The 25,101-nt window shown below is 36.8% G+C and overlaps 1 protein-coding gene across 1 annotated transcript in view; it reads right to left on the bottom strand.

Moving 5' to 3' along the window:
* Window positions 1-16,090, bottom strand: part of dspb (desmoplakin b) — a 30,479-nt gene extending 14,389 nt beyond the window's left edge. The window contains exons 1-22 of the mRNA XM_032572272.1: window positions 15,710-16,090; window positions 12,997-13,084; window positions 12,475-12,590; window positions 12,237-12,387; window positions 10,542-10,667; window positions 10,244-10,303; window positions 9,975-10,142; window positions 9,593-9,697; window positions 9,396-9,491; window positions 8,753-8,878; window positions 8,411-8,563; window positions 8,076-8,230; window positions 7,856-7,982; window positions 7,193-7,379; window positions 6,318-7,024; window positions 6,023-6,201; window positions 4,158-4,296; window positions 3,143-3,336; window positions 2,864-3,026; window positions 2,643-2,762; window positions 2,324-2,422; window positions 387-2,213 (exon numbers count right to left, since the gene is read on the bottom strand). Coding sequence (XP_032428163.1) covers window positions 387-2,213; window positions 2,324-2,422; window positions 2,643-2,762; window positions 2,864-3,026; window positions 3,143-3,336; window positions 4,158-4,296; window positions 6,023-6,201; window positions 6,318-7,024; window positions 7,193-7,379; window positions 7,856-7,982; window positions 8,076-8,230; window positions 8,411-8,563; window positions 8,753-8,878; window positions 9,396-9,491; window positions 9,593-9,697; window positions 9,975-10,142; window positions 10,244-10,303; window positions 10,542-10,667; window positions 12,237-12,387; window positions 12,475-12,590; window positions 12,997-13,084; window positions 15,710-15,951 — 5,328 coding nt within the window. The 5' untranslated portion in view covers window positions 15,952-16,090. The remainder of the gene's footprint in view (window positions 1-386; window positions 2,214-2,323; window positions 2,423-2,642; window positions 2,763-2,863; window positions 3,027-3,142; window positions 3,337-4,157; window positions 4,297-6,022; window positions 6,202-6,317; window positions 7,025-7,192; window positions 7,380-7,855; window positions 7,983-8,075; window positions 8,231-8,410; window positions 8,564-8,752; window positions 8,879-9,395; window positions 9,492-9,592; window positions 9,698-9,974; window positions 10,143-10,243; window positions 10,304-10,541; window positions 10,668-12,236; window positions 12,388-12,474; window positions 12,591-12,996; window positions 13,085-15,709) is intronic.
* Between the last annotated feature and the right edge of the window lie 9,011 nt (window positions 16,091-25,101).

Here is a 25,101-nt window from a genome sequence, read left to right as displayed (position 1 = left end):
TAGGCAGATGAGATCATATGACAAGATCAACAATAATAAAGCTGAAGCAAAGCATAGAATTGCAATGGCAATGTGACATAATTGATCATTCTGAGAAAGCAGAATTGAAGACCACAAGCATGCATGTTTGCAAAATGTGGAGAGTGACCAAATGATATCAGCAGAGATTGTTTGCATGCAGATAAATTACATGCAAGATATTTAAACACACACTGAAGTATGTGTTCAAATCAGTTGGCATCTGACGGGAACTAATGGATTTTGCATGCAAGCAAAGGCTAAGGCTACTTAGTGCTTTCTAAGTAGATATTCCAGAGGAATATCTGCTTATTCTCATCTTGGAAAGATGAGTCTAATCCACGATCAAGAGGCAAGCTTCCATGTACCTCTGCGACCTGCTTTTGAATTTTCTCAGCCTCCAGCTTCAGTTTCTCACGTTCAGAGGACAGTTCTGACACCAGGTTGCGGTGTTCGGCATTGCTGCATTCACTGGCTTGCAGCTGTAGTTCCAGGGCAGTAATTTGTGAAGAGAGTTCATCGTCAATCCCCTTTTTAGATTTCAAGAGTTCTTCTTTATCTTGTCGTACTGCCCTCAGCTCCTCTTTTATCCTCAGCTCTTCTTTGCTCTGTGTTTCTATCAACTCTTTAAGTCTTTTTAGCTCAGCTGAGTTCTCACTGAGAGCCATACTCTTCTCCTCAATAGTTTTGTAAAGACTCTCGTTTGTCAGGCTTGCCTCCTTTGCCTGGGACTGTTCCTCCAGAAGTTGCTGCTTTATGGTTTTCACCTCAGCACGTAGCTGAGTATTTTGGTCTAAGAAGCCCTGGTTTAGTCTCAAGGTTTTCTCAAGCTTTTCTTTTAGCTGAATGCACTCCTTTTCACCTCTAGTTTCAGATATACTGGCCTGTTCTTGGCTCTGGCGCAGTACAGTGATGGTGTTTGTGTACTCAGTCATAGTCAGAGTGGTCTTTTCTAATTCTGCTTCTACCTGCCTTCTCTTGCCTATCTCTTCTTGATGTGTTTCCCTCAGATTCTCCACCTGACTTTCAAGGCTATCTCTCACCCCCTGCAGGTCTTTGATGCGTCCCTGCAAACTGCTCATATTTTGCTCCATCCTACACCGCTCCTTTTTCTCTCTTTCCAGTTGGAAGCGTGTTTGAAGAAGCTGCTCCTCGCACTCCCTCAGTTGTGTTGCAGCCTCTGAAGAACTGTTCAACTCCATTTGTAGCTGAGCTAAAGACTGCTCAAAAACCACCTGTCCCTCCTCTGATGTCTTCCTCCTACGAGTCTCCTCCTCTAAACTGTGAGTAACATAAACCAGTTGGTCATTCTTCTCCTGTAGGGTCTTTAGGATTTCAGCCAACTCCTCTCTGTATTGATTTCTTTCTTCATCTCTCTGCCTCATTAGCAACTCCACTTGACTTTCTAACTCTCTCCTCCTGTGCCCGTCCTCTATCAGCATAGCACGCTGATTACACCATTCCTCCTCAGCCTTCTTCTTCTGCTCTTCAGTCTGACTGATAAAAGTTCTAAGCCTCCTGAGTTCATCTTCCAGATTTCTCCTCTCTGTCTCCATTCTTTCATATTGCATCTGTAGTTCAGCTGTATTCTCATCCCTCTGGGCAGAAAGCCTCTGGATGTCTGTGCGACTAATTTGGATCTGGGATTCATAGCTGAGCTTTAAGCTGTTGATCTCCATACTGAAATTGCCCCTTACCTTTGACATCTCTTTTTGAAGATCCATCAACCTTGTTGATTCATTAGCCAGCTTCTGGCGCAGCTGCTCAATCTCATGTTCCTTATTTGCTAAACTGTCTTCCATATCCTTCTTGGACCTGCAGACCGTGTCCAGCTCTTTCTGCCTCTGGTTCAGTACAGACTCCCACTCGTTTTTCTGCCTGTCGTAGCCCTCCTCGGCCAGTTTTGCCTTCCTTCTCTCGTCATCAAGTTTGTACTCAAGGCGTTGAACCTCACTTTTGAGCTTAGCCAGCTCGCCCTGAGTGGAATCTAAGCTGTCCTTGGTGGCACTGCACTGCATCACAGTTTTTTGCTTTATCTCTTCCACTGACAGCAACCGCTCTTGCGATTGAGACAGCTGCAGCTTGAATTGAGCAGCAGCCTCTTCCAGTGATTTGTTTTTGGCATTGCGTGCTTCCATTTCTTCTCTCAGAGAGTGAAGTTGATCTCCAAGCATATTTATCTGGGTGTTTCGCATCTGGAAATACGACAAAGCAAGAATTACACATTAAACATTTAAAAGGGAACTTTTGCTAATATTTTCATAATTTCAGTGCAATAGCAACAAGTACAATAAGACCACAATACCTTAAGCTCCTCCATGTTTTTTTCCAACTGCCCCAGGAATTTGTAGTAGTCACCAGACAGAATAAGCAGCTCCGTGTAACGAGTTTGAAGATGTATTGCCTGGAACCAAAGAAAAAAATGAGAAGTGACGTCTCTATTCACCATTGAGCGAAACCTTATGAGAATAAATGACCACCTCTTTGTTAAGATCCATCGATGGTGACTGAAGCATTGTCCTCTTGATGGGGACGTTGAGCAATGTTTCCAACCCAGAGGTGTAAGAGGCGAGGTCTGTTTCATAGTCCTGCAAGAAACTCATACATAAGACTAGAAAGCAGACATCTTTCATGATAGGATGCAGGTACGCCTCGCTTACCTTGATAGTATTCACACATGTGTGTATGTTTTGCAGTACACTGTCTAGTGTCTCACGCTTTGCCTTAATTTCTGTGTTCAGGACCTTGAAAAACCAACAAAATATAGATATCACAGATAAAAATTAGGTGAAAATGGGCCCTAATTGCAAAAAAACATGTCAATTCAAAGCAGCAAAGGCAAGACCTTTTGGTTGGTAATGTGGTCTTTTACTGCTTGAACGTTCTCTATCTTGGTTGCCTGTAGTGCATCCTGTTTTCTACGCGTTGCCTCTATCCATTCAGTGATAGAAGTGTAGACTTGCTTGTACTGCTGCAATTGAGGCAAATACAGCTGCAAATCCTGCAGCCTGAGTAAAGAGAATGAAACAAAACGTAACTGTTAACATGTATATATGTAATGCCAGATCTTTTAAGTCGAAAGTATTTTTTATATTTTGTACAAACTGAAGGAAACAAGCTCTACCTGGTGTCAATCTGTTTCTGGATTCGTCTCCAGCGGTCGGAGAGCAAGCCCACCTGCTCTGTGAACTTTGACAACATCAGGTCACACCTGTGGAAGGAGCCACCCATCTGACTGTTCCAGTGGCTCGCCTTAGACAGCTCTGACTCCATAGAGGTCAGAACATCTTGTTTCTGCATCAGCTCTGCTTTCATATTCTACATGACAACATAACAGGACAAATCAAAAATTTCAGCCTTATTGCTGGGCTGTATTGGCTGAAGAAATATTTCTAATGACTAACTTGAAAGAATTAAACAACAAAGTAGCATTACACAACACAGCTACAGCATTACTTTACTGGGAACTTAGACATTCCCTATAAAGGAACCTGTTTACCGGTTCCTTTACCAGTGTTGCTTTCTGACTCACTGGTCTCATTTCTTCCTGAGCTGGACTCTGTAGAATGAGACACCTTCTTTGTGTTCTCAGGACTTTCCTGACTGTAACAAGTACTTTCATGAATTCCCCTGGTGCACACTCAGTAATATTACTGAAATACTTTCTATAAGATGAACATTCGAGGCTGGTAAAAAATGGGAAATGGACTGAACTTATATAGCGCTTTTGCAGTCATTTTGACCACTCAAAGCTCTTTACACTACAGTCGCATTCACCCATTCGCACTTACGAAGGCGCACACATTTATACACTGATATGCAGATTGATAGGCAATTTGGGGTAAAGTTCCTTGCCCAGAGGCACATCGACATGTGGCAGGAGGAAGCTGGAATCAAAACTACAACCTTCCGATCACAAGACGACTACTCAACCCACACAGCCACAGTTGCTGCTGTCCCTTCAGGTCCTCTAACCACAACCAGAAATCAATGTGTGTGAAGTGTCTTGCCCAAGATTACAGGATGAACTCCTGCCACAATCACCAACATCGCCCCAAACAGTACAAACTGTACTGCACAGAGCCAAAAAAAAAGTGTATTACTCTAAGTCTATGGATATATAGAATTGCCAAGAATACCTTCAGGGCCTCTATGTATTCACCGACTTCAGCTGGAGATAGAGAAGTGGTCTCTTTTTCTGTCAGTCTTGCTTCATGAACTTTGACAATGTCTTCAGCTCGTGCTACGCTCTCCAGCATGTCCCTTAGAGCCCGCAACCTAAAAAGTGGTAGAGAGCCATATAATAAGAATGACATACCATAAATTCAAAATCCTGTCTTAAAGTTATCTATATGGGAGGTAGTCTGTATCTAATATAAACCAATATTTCTATTGCTTTTAATTTATTTTCATATATTTTTATTTGTGTTTATATATACACAAATAAATATTATATATATATATATACACTGCTCAAAAAAATAAAGGGAACACTTAAACAGGTGTTTAACACTTAAAGTGTTCCCTTTATTTTTTTTAGCAGTATATATATATATATATATATATATATATATATATATATATATATATATATATATATATATATATATATATATATATTTAAATTCATGTAAGTTGTTATAGTTTCTAATTTCAGTAAAAATATTTATATTAAAGTATGATTTAATGTCACCAATAAAGCGCCTTTAGTTATAGTAATAATATAAATAATATCACATAGTTACAACAGTCGGGCTTTACGTCTTACAAATAAATGATCAAAATTAATCTATCTAACTAAATGACTTTCATGAGTTTGCTTTATCTTATTGTGGTGGTAGGTGTCCCTCAATAATCCATATTTGGTCCCTTGATATTTTATTTGGATATGCAGCAAAAATAGTTTTCTTCAAAATAAAACAATTAATTCGATGGCAACATCTTATATGTACTTAATTTGAATTGCAACTGAGTGTTTCAGACTTAACGCAGACCCCAAATAACTGCTTGATTAAATTCAGGAAATACATATGGACAATTAAACCAGAAATGTTTAGTTAATCGCAATCTTCGTCTTCTGCTAAACAGAAAACATGGATTCAGTACATACCTGACCTTGAATAACTAGAAAACTTCATAAATACTTATTAGAAATATTTTTATGATTTAACTGTATTAAGGTTTGACTAAGTTTATTAAATATTAATAGAAAATGGTTGATATTCTCATGAAATGTAATTACTTTAAACATTATTTGCTGAACTGTTATTATTATTATTATTAACATTGGTTAATAAATCCAACTAATGTTTAAGGTGTCCCACTAAAATCACTGTGGAGTTCTGCATATAGAGAATTTTCTCCCCATTTGAACCACAATAGTATGTTCAAGCCAGTGACTATTTGTGTGTTGTCATTCACGACAAACTGGATGGCTCTGAGACAGAAGTGACTGTGAAAAAATGTAAATCCTTTTTAAAATGTAAATGTGCAATTTTAACCAGAACCTTATGTATAATATTCTCCCTGCTATCAATTCACCTTAGAAGATTTCCAACAAATCAATGTATGAAAATGATTTTTCTAAATATAAGTTTCTAGCTATTTATAAGTCAAAATATTGTATAAGTACCTGGAGCCCTGACATATATTTTTTTCATTACTTTTCTAAGATATTGCACTCAAGTCAGTTATTGGCCCCTTAATATTTCAATGTTCAAAATATCTTTTTCCAACTGAGGTCAACCTGTGTTTTTAGGCTTTTTACAATTTCCTATATGTCTTCTTATAAATGTCAACAGTAAAAGTAGTCCATCAATAGCCTAAAAAACATTTTAGGTTATGAATAGTGCATAATGTCATGAATTATGCATGAAAAAGAAGCTGATGTGGTTGTCTAACACATAAATGTTTCAATTATAAGCATCTTTATAAGAATCTTAAGGCCTCCTGTCCCACCTAATAAGCTTTGGTAAGATGTTTGAGGTGCGTTTGTGTTGGGTACCTTAGTACATAAGCAGATGAGCTGCTCTCCAGATTGCCCAGTTTCTGGCTCATCACTGCGACCTCATTGCGGAGGAACTGTGCTTTATCTAAATCGTTAGTGGTTTCCATCTCCTTCAAGATACGCTCTCTTAAATGTGTATACTCTTCACGCATTGAGGAAACATCGTCCTGTATTGACTAAAACAAAAGCAAAAATTTTGACATATGAGGAAACTCAAATAATTTTTTTTAATATACTGTATATGGGATTATTTTCTGCTTCCAAATTCCTATATCTGTATATTTGTATTTACCTCTAGCTGAGTGATCTTCAGACCACAGTCTTTAGCCCCGTCATCTCCAAAGCAAATGTGAACATACTGACTGAGTGATCCCTCAGCAGTGTCCATCCTCAGTCTGAGGCCATGCAGCTCAGATAAAAGACGAGATGCCGAGACGAATGTAGAAGAGGAGGAGGAAACTTTTCTTCTTTGCTCTGTTTTTGTTACTTTCACCACATCCTTCTTGATCACATGCTCCTTCTCTGCCACTTCTTTCTTTGCCTGTCTTTTAAGCTCTGCTTGACGTCTCTCTTCCTCCAGCCTTCTGGCCTCCTCCTCTGCTGCAGCTTGTTGCTGTTGTAGTAGTAATTGTTGCTGTTTTTCTTGCTCCTGCTGTTGCAGTAGTAGTTGTTGCTGTTTTTCTTGCTGCTGCTGTTGCAGTAGTAGTTGTTGCTGTTTTTCTTGCTGCTGCTGTTGCAGTAGTAGTTGTTGCTGTTTTTCTTGCTGCTGCTGTTGCAGTAGTAGTTGTTGCTGTTTTTCTTGCTGCTGCTGTTGTAGTAGAAGTAGTTGCTGTTGTTTTTCTTGCTGCTGTTGTAGCAGAAGTACTTGTTGCTGTCGCTGCTGTTCCTGTTGTTGAAGTAGTAACAGTTGATGTTGGGGTTGTTGTTGTATTATGATCAGCTGTGGCTGAACATGTTGCTCAGGTATTTGCTGTACTTCTATTTGTTCCTGATGTCCAGCTGTGGGGAAACGTAACATTTATTTGTTTTGCCATTTGGAATAAAAAGAAAAATGAATCTGAACATTTTAAGATATTATTCCTGGTCAAAGTTAAAGTCATTTAGTCTTCTTGCCATTAGAAATGCAATATTGAATAGACTTCACAACACAATTTTTAAGATACTCACTGTATGTGGGCAGCTCTACCACTAGCTTGTCATAGTGGGCCTGGGCCACAGTAACCTGGTTCTCGATGGTCTTCTTGTCTTCATCAACAAACATCTCTGAGCCATGGCTGCTAATTTTGAACTCCTCATAGAAGGTCTCCAGCTTCTTCATGATTTGACGGTACTCCTCAGGACGCATCTCGGACAACTAAACAACAAACACCAGGGATGATGGGTAACTTAGACATGTGTTGCCAATTAAACTTAATTGCAAAAGTTTAATATTTTATAACCTCCAAAATCATACTAACTTTCAACTTTTAAAACACTATGGTGTGCAAATTTTAATTAGATCCAAATGAAGAAGGGACAAAAATCGTCCAAGTTCTTAACCCTCCCATTGTTTTACAAGACAAGGTCATTTGGACCCCACAGGCTTTTTACTCTGTTGTTTGTAACAACTTGTATTTGGAATGAATAACACAAAACTGAAACTGTAAGCACAAATGTGTTGAGATGTTCATTTAACATTAAAAACACATGGTTATATCAGCACATAAATCTAATGAATATAAGTTCTATTTAATGTATTTGTTTACATTTAGTTTAATACCTTAAGTTATGTCATATTAGAGAATGAAAATGTCTTCATATTTTATTGTTTAATATTCTTATATTTCTTACCATAGAGATGGTGAGGGAGTTGATGTAATTGATTTCTCTGAGGCAGTAGTGCCAGGAGATGAGACTCTTAACGTTGATGTACAGCTGATTCCAGATGGACATGATGGAATCGAAATACTGCTCGTTCCTTTACGTAACATAGAAATGAAAGCAAACATGTTGAACATTTCTTTCAAAGTCTAAAAATGTTGTAAAAGAGCACACCATTTCTGTTTCTTACTTGTTGGCAAGGCTGATGCTCAGTGGATTAGGAGGTGGTACAATCAGGCACACAGAGGGAACCAGCATGTCGATCCCTCCTGGACCGGTTACCAGCCATTTACTGCGCTGACTGTTGTCTTTCAGGATGGCCTCGTTGTCTTTAAGGATAGCTTTCTGTAGGAATAAACAAAAATATATTTCTTATATTCTTAAAAAACATATTTTTTTAATTTTTGTGCAAAATAAACAAATAAGACACAAATATCACTTCTATTTGTAAAGTCCTGACATAAAACTCTCTGGTTTTTCTATGTTACACTTGTATACTATCAAATCAAGCATCATAAAAGTGACCTGGTCTTCTCTGAAGTCAGTCAGAGCCTTAACGATGATGCCACTGCTGTTCCTCTCCTCTGGATTTCGGGGTTTCAACCTCACAATACTCTTTGACTTGGCAGTCAAGTGTTTCACCTGCCGCTTGTTGTCCATGATGTTGTTCCTCTCCATCTGTAATAAATAAGTAATTATAAATCAATAATAGAATGAAAAACAGAGTTGCAATTCCCTTTTACAATCATGCGATTTCTCTGATCTCCTTCTAGAAGACTACAACTCCTCTAAATTGAATTGCACAACTATGCGACTTTAAATATAGCTTCATACACAATAGAAAATAAATGTAGAAAATAACTGTACCTCCAGGCCTTTAAGGAGCTCCTGAAGGTCTTCCAGCGGGGTGTTCCTGTCACAAGTGAACTTCTTTCGGATTGTCTCATGTTCCTTTTGCAAATTCTTGTATGTGTCATTAGCCTCTCTGAAGAACTTTTGAAAAACATGATAATGGATAAGCGTCAGGAAAGCACAATCTAATCACAATCTGTGATAAAACAAATAGTGGAGTATGCTTGTCACCCCTGAGCCATCAAGGAACCAAGTGTGAAGTTGGTGATGTTGAGGCCAGCATTTCATAATAACCAAGGTAGCTACTGTCACCAGTTTTAAAATGACTTCACTTTTCTAAGCTTTAGTTATCACACGCCACAATTAGATAGGTGGAAGCTAAGGCATTTCCAAGGTATTTGGAGTCTTATTGACTTTAAAATTCTTAAAAAAAAACCCAACTTCATTCATAAGCATTTGCATTTTCTAGCCTTTAGATGCTGAAAGTTTAATTGCAATAGTTGAACTTGTTTACAAGATTTTGTATTTTAGTATTCATGCTGTTTAATGAGCACTGATTATAGATGAAAGTATTGAAGAAAACTGTTAACTTTTAGACTGTGAAGACCTGATATTGGAAAGATGCAGTAAAATGTTAGTGAGGGCATGTATGAGTCACCTGGCTGTACGCCGCATTCTCCTTCAGATGGGTATCAATGCATTTTGTTATTTGAAGAAGCCAGCTCCACTGAGTCTGCAAAGTGTCCATGTAAGCCTGAAAAAACAAATCATAAAAACAACATATTAAAAACTGCATCAATGCTAAAAAAAAAAAGTCATTTGGTGATTTCTATATGAGGGTCCCTGTTTCCAGACCTCAATCTTGTCAGATCCTGGGTGGTTGTTGTTCAGAAGCGTTTTCACTTTAGCCTTAAGTTTATGCAGCTCCTTCTCTTTCACCTCCAAGGCACTCATCAGTTTCTGTTACATAAGGAGAAGTTTTAACACCATAAAGCACACTGAAAAACACCAAGATGCAGATAGGGGAAAAGCTCTGTGGTTGCTGCTCAAGTGAAGAATGAGTGATGGCAAAATCTAATCTGCTGGAGATGATTGCTTCCTTATGAAGAGCAAATTAAACTCATAAAAAAACATCAGGCGCTGTTTAGGCTCATAGAACTTGCCAAGAATGTTAATTTCGTAATTTGTGGTTCTTTAGCACAGAAACAAAAATATTGCTGTTGATGGTTTCACTAACCGAGTAGCTCTCCTGCTTCTTGGGGATGTACTGTTCCACATTTTTGTCCCCCCAATCAAACATCAGCTCATCTTCCTCTTTACCGTTCACCCATATAATCTCATTGGTTATCTGGTGAAGTATTTGGATCAGCTCTTGCAGCTGCTCAGTCCACAAATTTGACATTTTCTAAGACAGAAGAAGATAATAAGTATATAAAAAACGCAACATAATTTTCCCAAAAAATAAAAATCATGCATAATAGCTAATAAGTTTTTAGATTCTTTCACCTGTAAATTCTCCCACTCCTGCTCAAGGGCATGCTGGCTGGCTTTGTCTCGACTCTTTTTCTAAGCGATGACAATAAATCATTTAAGCTTCATTAACATAGCACCTCACAAAAGCTTTTTCCAACAAATAGAAATTGAAAAGTATACAAGCATACAATATTCTGTGAGTGTGTGCATAGAATTGTATAGCAACTATACAGGTCATTACAACAAAATAAATAATAATAATGATAATAATAATAAAATCCCTTTTTATCTGAGCCCCATCTAAGTGACTGAATGAGAGAACAGAACTCACCAGGTCTTCGCGGGCTCGGATCATCTCAGGCGACCCCTGCAGGGACCCGTGAAACCTCTGGTGGTGAATGAGCTGCTGTTCAATGGATGGAGGGTCGTCGGCCAAAGCAGTTGTTTCAATCAAACGCTGAAACAGAAAAGAATATATTTTATTGCGACCTTAGAGTGAAAATCAAACATGCTCACGAGTCTCAAAAAATCATTAATAACAGACTTTGAATAAAGTTGTTTGAATGTCTGAACCTACACTTATTTATCTGAATGTTTCCAAGTATGTGATGGGGAGAGAAACGATGTTAAATCAGTAATCTATTAGGGAAATTATCATCTAATTTTAAACAAATCATTTCCAGAGAATAAAAAGCTATCATATAAAGAAACCCTTTTAAATGTTACTTAAACTATCAAGTCATCAATTGACTAAATTAAACAAATTTGATTAATAGGGTAATCTAAATGTACGTGTATCCATTAATCTATTATTAAATTAATGTTTTGACTAATTTACTTGATTAATAGTTTAATCTGAACAACTAGATTTTCAGTCAACTAAATAAATTATTTTTGAAAAATTATATTACAAAAAATCCAATCTTTATTCATGGATTAAGTTGAATGATTTTTTTTTACATTATTCTGTTAAAAATAATAAGCATGTATGAAGTGTGGGGGTAATAAGGGATTGTTGAATGAATGTGACACATTGACACTACAAAGGAAAGAGTTTCAGAAGCAGCCGAGTCTGACAGGAGTCCATCTAATCTGAGAAATGTGTTGCTCAGAAGAATTCTATGTAGATAATGTAAGAACAGTGCAAAAGAAAACTTTGCATTTACAGCATTGAATGGACTTAGCAAGGCGTCAATATGAACTCAGCCTTTTGGACTTGTCCCAGACGTTGCTCAGATGAATGCTGCAAGTTGCAAGCCACGCCCCTCTGGTTGCATGCTACATGCTGTGTAGCCTCCTTAACTCAGGAGGCTGTGATTTTATGTTTATTAAATAATTATGATCTGCCTGAACTATGCCTAACTACACAGAAAGGTTTTAGTTGTTTTAAAAAATCCCACCTTGCTTTCTTGCTTTTTTTTTTTTATCATCAGTATGTTTGATGTTCATGCATGCCCTTCATATCACCAAAAAGCAAACACCAAAAAACCCCTAATCATCACCAAAATTGTAGTACTCCCAAACTTCAGTCTCCCTCTGTCTCTGAATCTTTAATAACCATTTTTCTAAATGCTTACAACCCAGCTTCAGAAGCACATACTTTAGTAAACAAGTTTGTTTTAAGTACAGTTAGGTACATCTGATTATATGACTTGCAGACAAGATTTTTTTGGATAAGTCTCTTTAAACTTTAGCTTTAACCAATCCTGCTCACAAAGACATTTGTAAGCAAGGTGAAGGTTGTATTTTTGCCTTTTCCCTATTTTTCTTTCTGTGTAAAAACCCCTTTTTTCTCAGTGGAAGCATTGCAGTATTGCTTTCGCACCAGTACTGCAAACTATAGCATCTATAAGGATTTAATAGTCCATTTATTTGAATAGTTGTACGTAGTCCTGAAAAAGAAATAAAATTAAAGCTTTCTGTAAACAACTTAATCCTTCTCAGGCACTGGAGACTTTGGTTGGGTTTGAGGTTTTTGGTTTTGGCTCAGTTGTAAAGCTTTATGTGTGTCTGAATTTGTTCCTGCCTTTTGCTGACGGATCCAAGCAATAGCATCATGGAAACTCCTTCCAGCCTCTTCCCAGCCTCCAGAGCTCTTTCTGGTGCTCCTCCTCCTCATCGAGGTGCCAGATATGGCCATGTGGACCCCTCTCAGCTGGTCTTGGTAGTGCTCCACGCTGCAAAATGAGAAGAAAGCAGCGATGCATTTGGATTGAACTTTGAACAGAACATTCCAGACGTGATTAAAGGTGAAATAGTTTTACCTCCTGACTACATTGTCAGTGGGTTGTCCCATTTGATTCATCTCCATTGCAAAGGCTTTTAACCTCTCAATAGCATCTTTTGCCATCACCATGTATTCCTCTGCATCACCAGAGCCCTGTATGAAAGGTAAAAAATATATATGCTTTACGTTACAGTTCACAAAGCTGATGTTAACATGAAAAAAATGTTTTCTTTTACTGAAACAAAACCAAAGATATTTCATGGAGTCAATTTAGACACAAAATTGTTTATCCTCTATCCTATCTCATGAATGAGCTTGTTAGGCAGATCCAGCTGAGAGCAAAACAAGCGCTTTCATTCCCTGAATAGTTTCTGTTCAACTCCATTTTAGACCACAAAACATTTCTGTCATTTTTTAAAGCCAACAGAAAACATACTGCAACTATACACTCTCTTCTTTCATAAACTAATTCTCAAAAAGATCTGAAACTCAGTATAATATTTCTGTCCCTACCTAAGCAGGAAAAGAACAAGTGAAGAGCAGAAAAATTACCACTCACGGCCTGAATGGCGTATTCGGCCTTCTGCAGGTACTCCTTGCAGAGAGTCTGCAGCTGTACGGCTCTCGAGGGGTTGGGCATGAAGCCACTGCAGAGGAAATTCATAAAGATCATCTATTTAATCAGCTTCAGATGCATTACAAGCAGATACAGGCAACATGACTTAAACATCCTCTGATAGAACTGGTCAACTTATAATCCCCTGACACGTTTAAAAACTTTTCTTAGCATGAAATACTTAAACTGTTCAGTTTTAAGTTTTATTTTGTCGTTTGCATCTATGTAATCTAAACTTGTTTTTTGTTATTGATCAGTTAGAAGCTGATAATAGACACCTTAAACTGCATTTAGACACTCTTTACTATTTTAAGTGTTAGACATTTCTAATAGTTTATAGCTCGAGAAAAATAAAATAATGTGGGTTAATTATGGGCTAACCCACACATAAAACCCACACTTTAGATGGCAAGGAGGCCTTCCAACGTCAAAGACAAGGAGCTCATCACCAAAAATAGATCATTAAAACACTAGTGAAAACATGCAAGAAGCTAGTAGACATTTGTAAAAGGTGCAAAACTGCTGTACTTTCTTTATTGGTTATTGAGGTGGGAATAATTACTGTTTAATGTGCTCCTTTTAAATAAAAGATTAATGTAAACATTTTTCTCATTTTTCTTTTTTCTTTTATTTTTTTACAATATTAATTCAGTTTGAATGACAGTATTTTTAAATGTAAATTTTCCAGGGTCATCAATTATTTTAGCCTCAGCAGTATGCCTTGTATGTATGATTTATTTATCCTTTGGTCACAAGTTGCTTCTAAGAACAGCCATACGTTCTTGTAACATTTTGCAGTAGTTTTGATTGACATTTCTCCAGGTTTTCTTTAACCATAGAAGCTTTATCACTTGTTTTCAGGTCCTAACAATTTTCAGATAAATTGTATCTCTTTGTTAATATACTTAATTTTAAGCGATATCTTTTAAGGCAGTTTTGGGTCAATTCTTCTTCAGTCTGTAACCCAATTTTTCCATGCATATGTACTTAACCATTTCACATCAGTATATTTCTTTTGATATGTGAGTATTTTGAACATCCATCAAATTGCAAATATAATTTAATTTAAATGTTATACAGGTTTCACATAAGTTCTATTTAAATCTGTTAAGTCTAAGGAACATCTTGCTGGTAGATATGGTTAATTGGACTCACATAAACTTTCCTCTAAGTGCTTTTAAGCCAAATGGTTACAACAGCAGAGACATTTTGAAAATAAAAATCAACAAAGATCTGGATCAAGATCAGAAAGATCCAGTATTAACAAATGTTTAGCTGTCAAATTAGTGGCCTATTTTTTATTTTATTATTTTTAAGGAGCAGTATGAATAACAGGTTGCATTAAATGTCTCCAAACAACCAGAAGAACTACTGATCAAGCCCTCTTTTTCACAGCACCATAATGATATAAAAAAAAACTTCAACCGTCATAAGACTAAAGACCAACCAGCACATTCAACATTGATAAATGCATTTACATTTTTCATGCAAACCATTCGGGACAGATAATGGTTTGAACAAACATGACATCATAGCAACTAAGTTTCTTTTTTCAAAGCCCATTGAAAAGTTTTCTGAAGAAACATCTTCTGAAGAACTCTAAAAATCGCCAGGCTTTCTTTTTATGGGTGTATCCAAACAGTTGCTGGATGTCAGTAAAAATTGGTAGAAAAGTTATTAAAAGTAAATACATTTTCAAATATATAAAACATTTCCAAGAATAAAATCTTATGAAGATGGTCCCTTAAGCAGATGACTTAATCTACAGATACACTGTTTATTACATAGTCTGCTGTCACATCAGTTACCTGCCATTCATAATTTTATATGCAAAGGAAATTTGCATATTTAGATCTCCCACAAAACAATGTGAATTATACACATTTCTCCTGCCTGTACTTAATACAGTGAAATGCTGTTTATTTACTAGCTAGTTTGAAATTTGCAACAGCAAAAAAAACTTCAACAACAGGCATTCATTTCTTATATAAAGCTCTCTTCCATTAAAAGTCACAACCTGTCTTTTTGTAAAGACATGTTGTGACAGCAGTGGCAGATTTACTCTGTGAGGGTTTTTGGAGACTGTGGAACTGAACGTGTCTTCAATGAAGAATGTTGAAAATGTTGCAATTGAGTGAGCTCAAAAGTTCAGTACAGACCATAAATCAAGTGTCCCAGGAGGCGCAATGGAGCTGTTGTGCAAAGGAGAAAACTTAGAAGTGACAGTAGATCACATTTGAGAGGGAGGACGAGTTTATGGCAGCAGGTTTGTTTCATTATCAGGGGGGGGGGGGGGGGGGGGGGGGGGTGAGTAATTACACAGATATAAAATGAAATGATTACGAGAACTTTTTGTTACGTTTTGCTCACATTTTAAGTAGTTGGACCTGTACTCTTACAGAACCAGTATAAGAATTGTTCACATTAGAATCAAAAAAATTGACACTGAATTATAAAATCTTTTAAATTCAGATTTGTCAGCAATTATTACTGACACATTTTTAGTTTTGTTCGGTCCAGGGTTTGCAGCGGGCAGACAATAAGACCTTTAATATTTAATGTCTACTACCTTTTCATACTGAGTAATGAGAGAAGTTAAGTGCGCAACAGGGGCAACCAGGAAAAATAAATAAATAAATAAAGCGAATGTTGGTACCTCATTCCACCCATCGTGGCGCTCCCCATGGTGTTGCTCATCATCCTGCTACCCTTCGACGTTGTCGCCCTCGAAAACGTCGCCGATCTGTTAAATCCTTCCACTATGGGCTCGACTCCATTACCGCCTCCGTGCGCCACATCGCTCCGCGCGTAATGGTAGGTCATCCCGCTAGCGAGGTTGCTCTTCGAGCTGGCCCTCCGGCCCGAGTTGAGCGCCTGGTTTGACCCGTAAAGGCTCATTGTGATCTGGAAACGGCAGCCAGGGAGCCGGACACAGCGCACAGCAGAGCCGTGCCTTCTTCACCTGTCCTCCTCCGGTCCCTCTGCTGCACACTGCGAGCGGCGCGCTGCGGAGCTGCGTTTTAGGGGGTGGAGGACCACACCTCTGTGTCTCCAATGTCCTCAAAAGTTTTCATGTCCCCGTTGCCACGCCCTTCAAAACTGAGGCAGAAAATTTGTGTGTTTTGTCACATTCATAGCTTAATGAGGACCACTTTGACTATGTAATATTTTAAGTTTAGAAGTTTATAAAAATAGATTTTAACCGCTAAATGGTAAAGCAGGCGTTTTGGAGAAATGCTTTAACAGCAAGGACTTGTTTTCCAAACGTAGTTAAAGAAGTTAATGTAAAAAAAAAAAAAAAAAATTACAGAAGCTTTTACAAACTTAAGATGCCTTGTTTATTCATCGTTTTTCTTTCTTTATTTTCAGGATTGTCAACTTATACTCACAGAGTAGGGTATAAACTATAACAAACTACGTGGAAAAACTGATACGTAATTTTATATTTAAAAAGACTAACGATGCAAGCTGATGGAACTCATTACACTTCACTCAGATGGATTTTTCTCCACTGCTCATTGAAATGTAGGTTTTCTTTCACCTTAGACTGGTTAGTCATATATTTCTGATAAATTATTATTGGAGTCCTAACAAAAGCTGTTTAAAAAACATTTCTGCTATTAATGAAGTGTCAGATACACATCAGTCTGAGTAGAAGAGAATTAAAAAAGCTACGGGGGGGGTTGGAGCATCAACATTTATGCAGATGTGCAGAAATCATTCCAGTCCAGTTGGTAGATCCTTAGATTTTCAGGGAAAAACTGAAGGCTGTTTTGCTGCAGAAAATTTAATTTCAGCCAAGCTCTCTGTGGTCTCCAGTTAAAGTCTACAGTTCAGATTTCCCCTAGCCTTATCTGTAATAGATTTTAAACCACAGCATCTATAAAGACATAAAGATGTAAATCTTCCTATTGCAGTGATATCTTAAGGCTTTTGAACCATTTACAGTCTGTTAGAATGTCTTCAGGAATTCAGTTTTCTCTCCTCAGATGAACAAATCTGCATAAATGTTCTAATTAAACATGCTTTCACTGCTGAGCAACTGAAACTTAATAAGTCAATGGGTTTTCAGAGAACCATTAGTTTTATTAGCTTTGTGTGCAGAGCAGCAATATTTCTGCAGGAGCAGGAGGAGTGAGATTCCAATTTAAATGACAACACTCAAAACAAACAACTCCAGGACCTCTGAGGGTTCATGGTAGGACAACGGCAACACATTTTTTTTTTTCAAACCTTTTAGAAATATGAGTAAAGATGTTATATTTATTTTCAAATATACTTGGCTACTTGGCTTCCTCTCGTGGCTCTTAAGGACTGTGCACTTAGAACCTAAAGATATGAATCTTGAAAAATGTATAGCCCTTGAAACAAAAAGATTAATTAGATGGCAATATATCATACAATTTGATCCAAACTGTAAATTCTTGCTGCACTACAACAGGCAAGCACCTGTTTGTGCAAGCTTCTGAAAATCTGGACTCTCGTTGTAATCTGAAACAGAATCGCTCCGATTAACTGCAGAAATGCTTGCAGAGCTTCAAGGCAAACTGCTGAAAGGACGTGTGATAGATGTACTCACTAACGCCTGCAGCCAGTAGGAGGAACTCTCAGAAAAACAAGTTTGACAGCCAATTACAAATGACAGCTCTGTTTTCTTTTGCCAAAATGCTTTAAATCATATGGTTTGACCTCAGAGAACTATCTCTTTCTCTTGTGGACAGATTTAGGCTGCTATTTTCCTCCCATGCTCTTCTGAATTGGGCTTTTTTTTTTGACTATGCACAGACTCTCTTTCATAAGGAGAACCTTTTAAATAGTTTCAGAAAAAGACAAAGTGTCTTTTTTTTTTTTTTTGGCTAACTTCATTATTGGGTGTACAGTAGAGTCATTGTATGCCTGCAGGTGGTCCGACCCTCCTAAAAAGGCTGAAATGCACCGATATAATAGAGACTTTCTGGGAAGCACATTGCTGAAACATTACTCAGGTTTAACACCAGACTCCAGAGTCCTTTATTGTGTTATAGTAGTTCACACACTTATTAAAGTCAATGGATCACAGAACAGAAAGAGTCAGACTGACCAGAATGAGACAGGAAAATACAAATGAAAAAAATTTGAAACTAAAAACACAACTTTAAATGTAAGAAACTTAAACACACAATAAAAACACAAAGTTCAACAAATTACAGGAGGTTAAAGCAGGGCTTAGGGTAAAAATATTCTAAGCATTAAGGATCCCATTGAGCACATCTGACAATGGAAAAAACATATCAAAGCTACAAACCTTTGTAACAGAGCATTACGGTCGGGTTCACCTAACCTAATAGACAGATTGAAACAATGGGCCCATTGTAACATTGCATGAGTTACAGAGATTTACAGGTGTGGGAATTAGTTGAAGGGAAATGCATGTACTGCAATGGTCATAAATATTGTCACTATTAAAATAAATTTACAAAAAGCCTCATTGGCAGGTTTGCCAAGAGTTATTTAGGACAAGGACGGGGATAAAAGAGCTCTGACTAGTTGAGAACAAGATCAAACATTTCAGCGGAGATGCAAATGAACATGACCCTGAACTCTCCACCCCTACAGTGAAACAAAGTGGTGGAAGCATCATGGTATGGGTTGCTGTTTTTTTTCAGCAAGGACAAAGAAGCTGGTTGTAAATCTGATCAGTGGAAAAAGCATGACATTTTGTTTTCACAGATGTTCAATTAAATTAGTCTGAATTTGGGGTGTTTTGCAAAGAAGAGAAGGCAAAAATTTAAGTCTGTAGATATGGATTAAACATACCATCAAAGACTTGTAGCTGTAATTGATAAATCAAGAGCTTTGCCTTTTTTGGCTCCGCTCTCTCTCCTCTACGGTAGTTGGGCACAGAGCCATCATCACTGCAGATGCAGCAGCAATCCTCCTATCGAGTCATGGAAACTTCTGGTTTGTAATGTGACAAACTGTGAAAATGTTCATGGAGGAGAGAAACCTTTTAACACAATGAACAGAGCTCTGGAGAAATTGCTGAAAAAAGAACCGAAACACCTTTAGATGCTCTCTTTATTGTTAAAACAGAAATAGGATACTATTATTGAATAGCACAACTAAAAGATCTAAAAATACTTTGAAAATCCAGGGGTTAAAATTCAAGAGTTTTGAATTGATTCAAAATCAAACAGAAACCATTTAGAAACGTTATATTTGTCTGAACATGATCCTTAATGCACCTTCATTTATTTTCTCCGCTGACCATTGCTTTACCTCGCCTGCACCTTGGTTTCATTGAAATCTGCAGCAAATGAGGAATGTAGCATGTGTGTGTTTGTGAGTGTGTGTGATGTTTGTCTGCACTCATGCAAGGGAGAAAGTTTAAGAAGCAGAAATGGAAACCTACAGATAACTGAAAGTCTTTTTTAATTATTTCAATTTACTACAACCTTCTGTTTTCTCCTGTGTTTAGGTCTAATTAGAGACTATGGAGATGACTTACTGCAGAAGAATCCTTTTTGTGATATGGCAACAAAAGTGGCTGTTTGAACTTTTGGAGCTTGCAGGAGTCCAAGTTTCTGTGGGTGATTCACAAAGGTAATAAACTGATCCAGTACTTTCCTCTGTGAGAAGAAGAAAGTAAGTCTCACATAACCATCATGTTATTCCCCCCGGCATATGTCGTTCAGGAGCACGCCTTTGCCTGCACATCGACTGACACATACTTTCGTTAGGGCAGCATTCCAGCAACGGATTTTCTTTTCTGTTAAAATTGGACCGATGTTCTGCCCTGAAAGCTCAGCTGCATGTCATTTACTAATAAGATTTGCACCTGAAATCCAAATCTGCATCAGTTAAGTTTTAATCTTCAACATATCCTCTGAAAAAAAACAGTTTTTTTTTTTTTTTTACAAAATGAGATATAAAGTGTTTAAACGAACAGAATTTTGCACATATGTAGAGTTATATCAGTTCAAGGAGTATTTCCGTGGTGAAAAAGCTTTGAATCTTCCCTCCCTCCTTTATTAACGTTTGTTCTGCAGACAGGACTCAGCTTGTAAACTAGGATTTGGTTCAAAGATTTCCAGAGTATTGTGGGCCATTAAAATTCTATTTTAGTTGTGACATGATATTCGTTAGAGCATTGAAATTAAATAAACAACTGGTTGATGGGGTTTAGGTATGTTTTGGGAACTTTAAGTCATGCAAAATTCAATGAAAGAGATATTTCACATGATTTCTTTTCATGTACCTAGGTTTGTGCTTAAAAAATATACTTCACAAGATTATGTTTTGATTTTTCCTCTGTGTTGGATTTCAAAGCAACCTGCATTTGTTTTAAAGTAAAGAGCATTTCTTATTTCTTTCTATCTTGGATCCAGTTTTTCAGAGCAGCAGAATCATCATCCTTTGCAGTTGCACACGTGTTTCAGGATCTTTTCTATGCTTTGATTCTGAATTCAGTTTGACTATATTTGTTCATTTATTTCCATTTAATAAGAAGGGGACAGAGAAATCACATGCATAGAATCAATCTGGGAAAGTTATGAGGACCGTAGCCTTTGTATATGGTGCACTTTCTCTACCACTGAATCATTTGTATATAACATTTTGAATAACTAATATTGGTTTCTTTAAATGTGCATAACATTTAAAGAATGTTGTGCATTCTTTAAAAAATATATTTATTGTCCTGGTGTATCTAGATTTAATGCAATTTCTTAATTTTACCAACATGACTGGAAGTCAGAGATTCCTAAAACAGACAAGACATGTTGTCTGTTTTAGGAATCTCAAGATCTAAAGGGAAGGAGGCCTTAAATAAACTGTCAAGACATCAGTTGTAAAGGTCAAAACGCTTCTCAGCAATTATAAGAAGTGTTTGATCGTAATGAATATTTCAGTTTTTAAAAGCTTGCAAACTCATTGCGCCAGATTTATTCGGGCAAGCATGTTCGCAAAGATAGATGCAAAATTAAAATGATAATCAATTTAGCAAAGGCAGCAGAGAGAGTGAATAAAAAAACCCTCAAACAACTCAGACATAATGGTGGCTGGATGAGCAATCTTTGTGTTCAGAAAGGAGAAAACAAGATACATTCTTAATGAGACCAAATATATATATTTTGAATTTTGATAATAAACAAAGTTTGTAATAATTCAAAGACAGAATTGGAGAATGTGGCAGAAATACAGCCATTTAATGAACTAATTAAATCTTCACTCATTGATGATTGTATTAACCGCGACATTTTATAACCTTCTCATGACTGATACCTTTGTACAATAAGATTATTTAGATCCTTTGTGACTTTTCTATCGATCACGTCTTTGGCTACAGGATGCAGTCAAGGAAATATCTAAACACTATTAAGACACTTGAACTTAATATTAGTTTTATTAGATTACTTATGATTGAAATCTACATGCTGGCACTGAATCAACAGCTGTTTGTGCTCTTATGTGAATGTGGCAAATGTTTTGAAATTATTTATCATAGTCGTATTATTTTACCTCACAAAACAAATTGGATTTGAACAATTCTCCAGATCTACTGTGTCTCAGCTTGATATCATTATGAGCAACAAATAAGTTGGGGTCTGCTGAGGTCAGTCCCCTGAAACTTGCTTCTAATAAGTTTTTAAATTAGTAAACGTGTCCTCAGCCCCTTTGAGGTGTAATCATTTAGATCAACTGTAATAATACCAAAACACTCTGTGGTTATTTTCAACCTGGCATTGTCCCACAGGTGAACTGTGGGAAGCTCCTAAAAGAACTGATCCTCCACACCCGGGACAACACCCACTCACACACATGCAGAATCAGCTCTTAATTTTCACACACCGCAATGATTCAGGACACATCACAGCATGTTCAGGCAGCATATTCTGTGAGAGGGGGGGCATTTTTAATAATTTTCTCTTGAATTTTTAATTTTTTTTTTACTGTTTGATGGGGCTGTCTCATCTTGTCAGATCTTCTGCGTTTGCAGCTATGCATGTCCTCATCTGTGTGCACTTGAAAGTGAACGAGTGTGTGCCAAGGGAAACTTTTTATACATAAAAAGAAAGAATTAAAAACACAGATGAGTGACAGTGATAGATGCTGATAAATAGGGTGTGTCTGCTTGCTTGACATTGTTCTCAAGAGTTATTACTGAGAAAAAAAATCTTAGTAAAACTACATTTATGAATGAATTTCATTGCTTAGCTGATAATAGCTATCTGAACATCTAAACTGATAGATATCCTAGGTTTCTGCAACCTAGGTTATCGTGCAGTGTTTTTCAGCTGTGTCTAAGCAGCAGAAATCTGAAATTGAAAGACATGCACACTTCAGCACTCTCAAATAGAACTGAGCCACCTAATAAAATGACAGAAGCTTCTTCCTCTGTGCTCTTCTTTCTTGGACGAACACTGAGGTGTGGTCCTGCAGTGTCTCTCCAGCCTGAAGGCACATGGCATGCCAAGCTAACATCCCTGTCTGCACCTGCAAAAGCAGGTGGTGCAGGGCAGAGATACGTAAGTGTGACAGTAAAGTGAAGGGAACAGAGAACAGTAGGTTGTTATGTCATGTGTGCCCAGGAGATATTTGCGTGCAATGTACAAACCGCTTCAGGAAGTGTGTCCAAGCAATGGATGCCATAATGACCAAAAAGCTTTGATAATTTGTTGTTCTTACATCCAAACGAAAAAGAAAAAAAAAAAGAAAAAGAACTGGACAACCAAAAATTACCTCTTTGATTAGAATTACCTAAAAGACACATCATTCTCTACAAAATAAAATAAAACACCATCTAAAAAAAATATATATATATATATATTATTTTTTTTCTTTAAGGTTTTAAAAAATAATGGAAGAAACATGTGGTGTTACACAACAAGCAAAATAAATGCTGGCAGGGATCTGAAGCCTGGAGAAAGGGGACAGACTACAGTTTAGGAGAAAGGAGTAGTGAAATCTAAAACTCTGGGAGGAGCCTGAATCCCTGGAAAACAAACCTGGAAATGAAGCCACTGGAGAGCAAACTACATAGACACGAATCTGAACTTGTTTAGATTCCTTCTTTTTATTTCATATTATGTAATTTAGTTAATTTTTTTATTCACTTACCTCAGTTTAGCCAATCCTTTATTTTATTTTTGCCCAACTGTGCATATCAGAACTAACTTAATTTAATTTAAATTCAATAAACTTATTTAATTAAACTTATAATATTTTTTGCTTTATTCTCATTTATGTTATTTTTGATTTTTGTCTTGCAATATTATTTATTCTAGCTTAGCTTAATTTATTTTAATTGCTTTTGTCTTTTTTTATTTTGGTTAAGCTAGCCTAGTTAGCTTAGCATAACATTAGTTGCCTTATTTAATGTTGGTTATTTTGTTCATTTCCAATTTACTTTTTTTTTTTTTTTTTACTGTTTTTTAAGTTTGTTTGTTTTTCTTTCTGACTTATGTTGGTGAAGCTAAGTTAATGTTAATTTGTTTTATCTTGATTTAATTTAACTTAATTTAGTTCCTCATGACTCAATTTGACTTTTTTTATTTTGTTTTTTTATTATTATTATTTTGGGTACTGTAGCATAGGTTAGCTTAATATGCTATATATAAACAACATTTTTTGTGTAAAAGAACTGAGAAGCTTTGCTAACTCTAAACTAGGAGATATTTGAATGCACAATAGAGACCATGGTAACTTTTACACATGCTTTACTTATGAGGATATGATAGGATCTGATTCTCCAAATTCTGGAAAATGTTGGAGAACACAAGTTAAAAAGCTGAGAATATTCTTCATTTGAAGCTTTATTTAGAGAGTAATTTAGTGTTAGAAATAGTCAAATAAATGTACCACAAAAAACAAAGTAATGGATACCAAAACCAAAGCGTAAAAGAGACTACTCATATGGCTTGTTATTACAACAATTATTGTTTTTTTTCACAATCATTACTGTTAATATTATCATCATTGTGTTTGTGCTTTATAATGATCTTGTAATTTGTTTATGTACAGGTCAAGTTTGCACACACTTTGAATATCCTGACAGAGATTCTATGGAGGAGGTTTGGGTGGAGCAGCAGCCACAAACCAAAAAAATTCACAGACACACGCCAATGCAGGGAGCAAACCGGTTTCATTTTAAAGACACTGCCAAAGTTTTTACAAGATACTGAAGCTGGAACAAAAACAGACTTTGGAGAGATTTAAAATAATAACCTTTTAATTCATACATTAGTTGTCAGAGGGAGTTTGAATCACCCTATTATAGTTTAAAGTGAAATGTGATGCAGTTTTAAGGATTATGCAGACATAAGCACTCCATTATCTGTCGGTCTACTACAAAACAGTATAAAACTCCATACAGAAAAGCTGCAAGCTTGTTGCACCCTCTGATCCTGTGACAGAGGTGTGTTTGTGCAGTCGGTGACATTGATACGTCTCCAGGGGTATAGAGGCAGAGCCAGAGAGCAGGAAGTGAATGGAAAGGAGTGGCTAGCGCAAAGCTCTGATACCTGACCCTTTCTGGGTCGCTGGTCACAGGATGATGCTCCTGAAACACTGAAACTCTTTCACTACAGCTATCAATATCATTTTGACTAGAAGTCTTAAAGGAACAGATCTTTATTTTGATGAATTTCAGCAAATCTAACAAAGATTTATGACTGTTCAATAAATGTTCTCCAAAGACCCTAATCTAATGAGATACAAATTAGCTTGTTCTATAACGAGCTTAGCTGAGGTGTTTAAACCTCAGTTTTTTGTTTTTGTTAAAAGTTGAGTCGCTTCAGTTTGTTTGTCTCCTTGTTGGACCGGTGAACTTTTGTTTGCAGTTCATCCACTGGTGGTCAGATACCTCCAAATAGTTGCTGGGAGTCGCTGGCTCCTCCTGGTGTCTGCTAGTTGTTAGCTGCTGGACATCTTCTGACTTCCAAGGAGAATTAGCTTGATATGTTTTCATCTCAAACACTAAGTTTTCTTGTTCAATCAATATTTCTGTGATTATCACCACTGTGTGTTTGTGCTTCTTCAAAAGAGTTTAAACAACACATCTTGAAACTT

Source organism: Xiphophorus hellerii, chromosome 9 (genome assembly GCF_003331165.1).
Source record: "Xiphophorus hellerii strain 12219 chromosome 9, Xiphophorus_hellerii-4.1, whole genome shotgun sequence".
Lineage (NCBI taxonomy): Eukaryota > Metazoa > Chordata > Actinopteri > Cyprinodontiformes > Poeciliidae > Xiphophorus > Xiphophorus hellerii.
The sequence above is the reverse complement of the archived record's forward strand: the minus strand, read 5'-3'. Positions and strand labels throughout refer to the sequence as shown.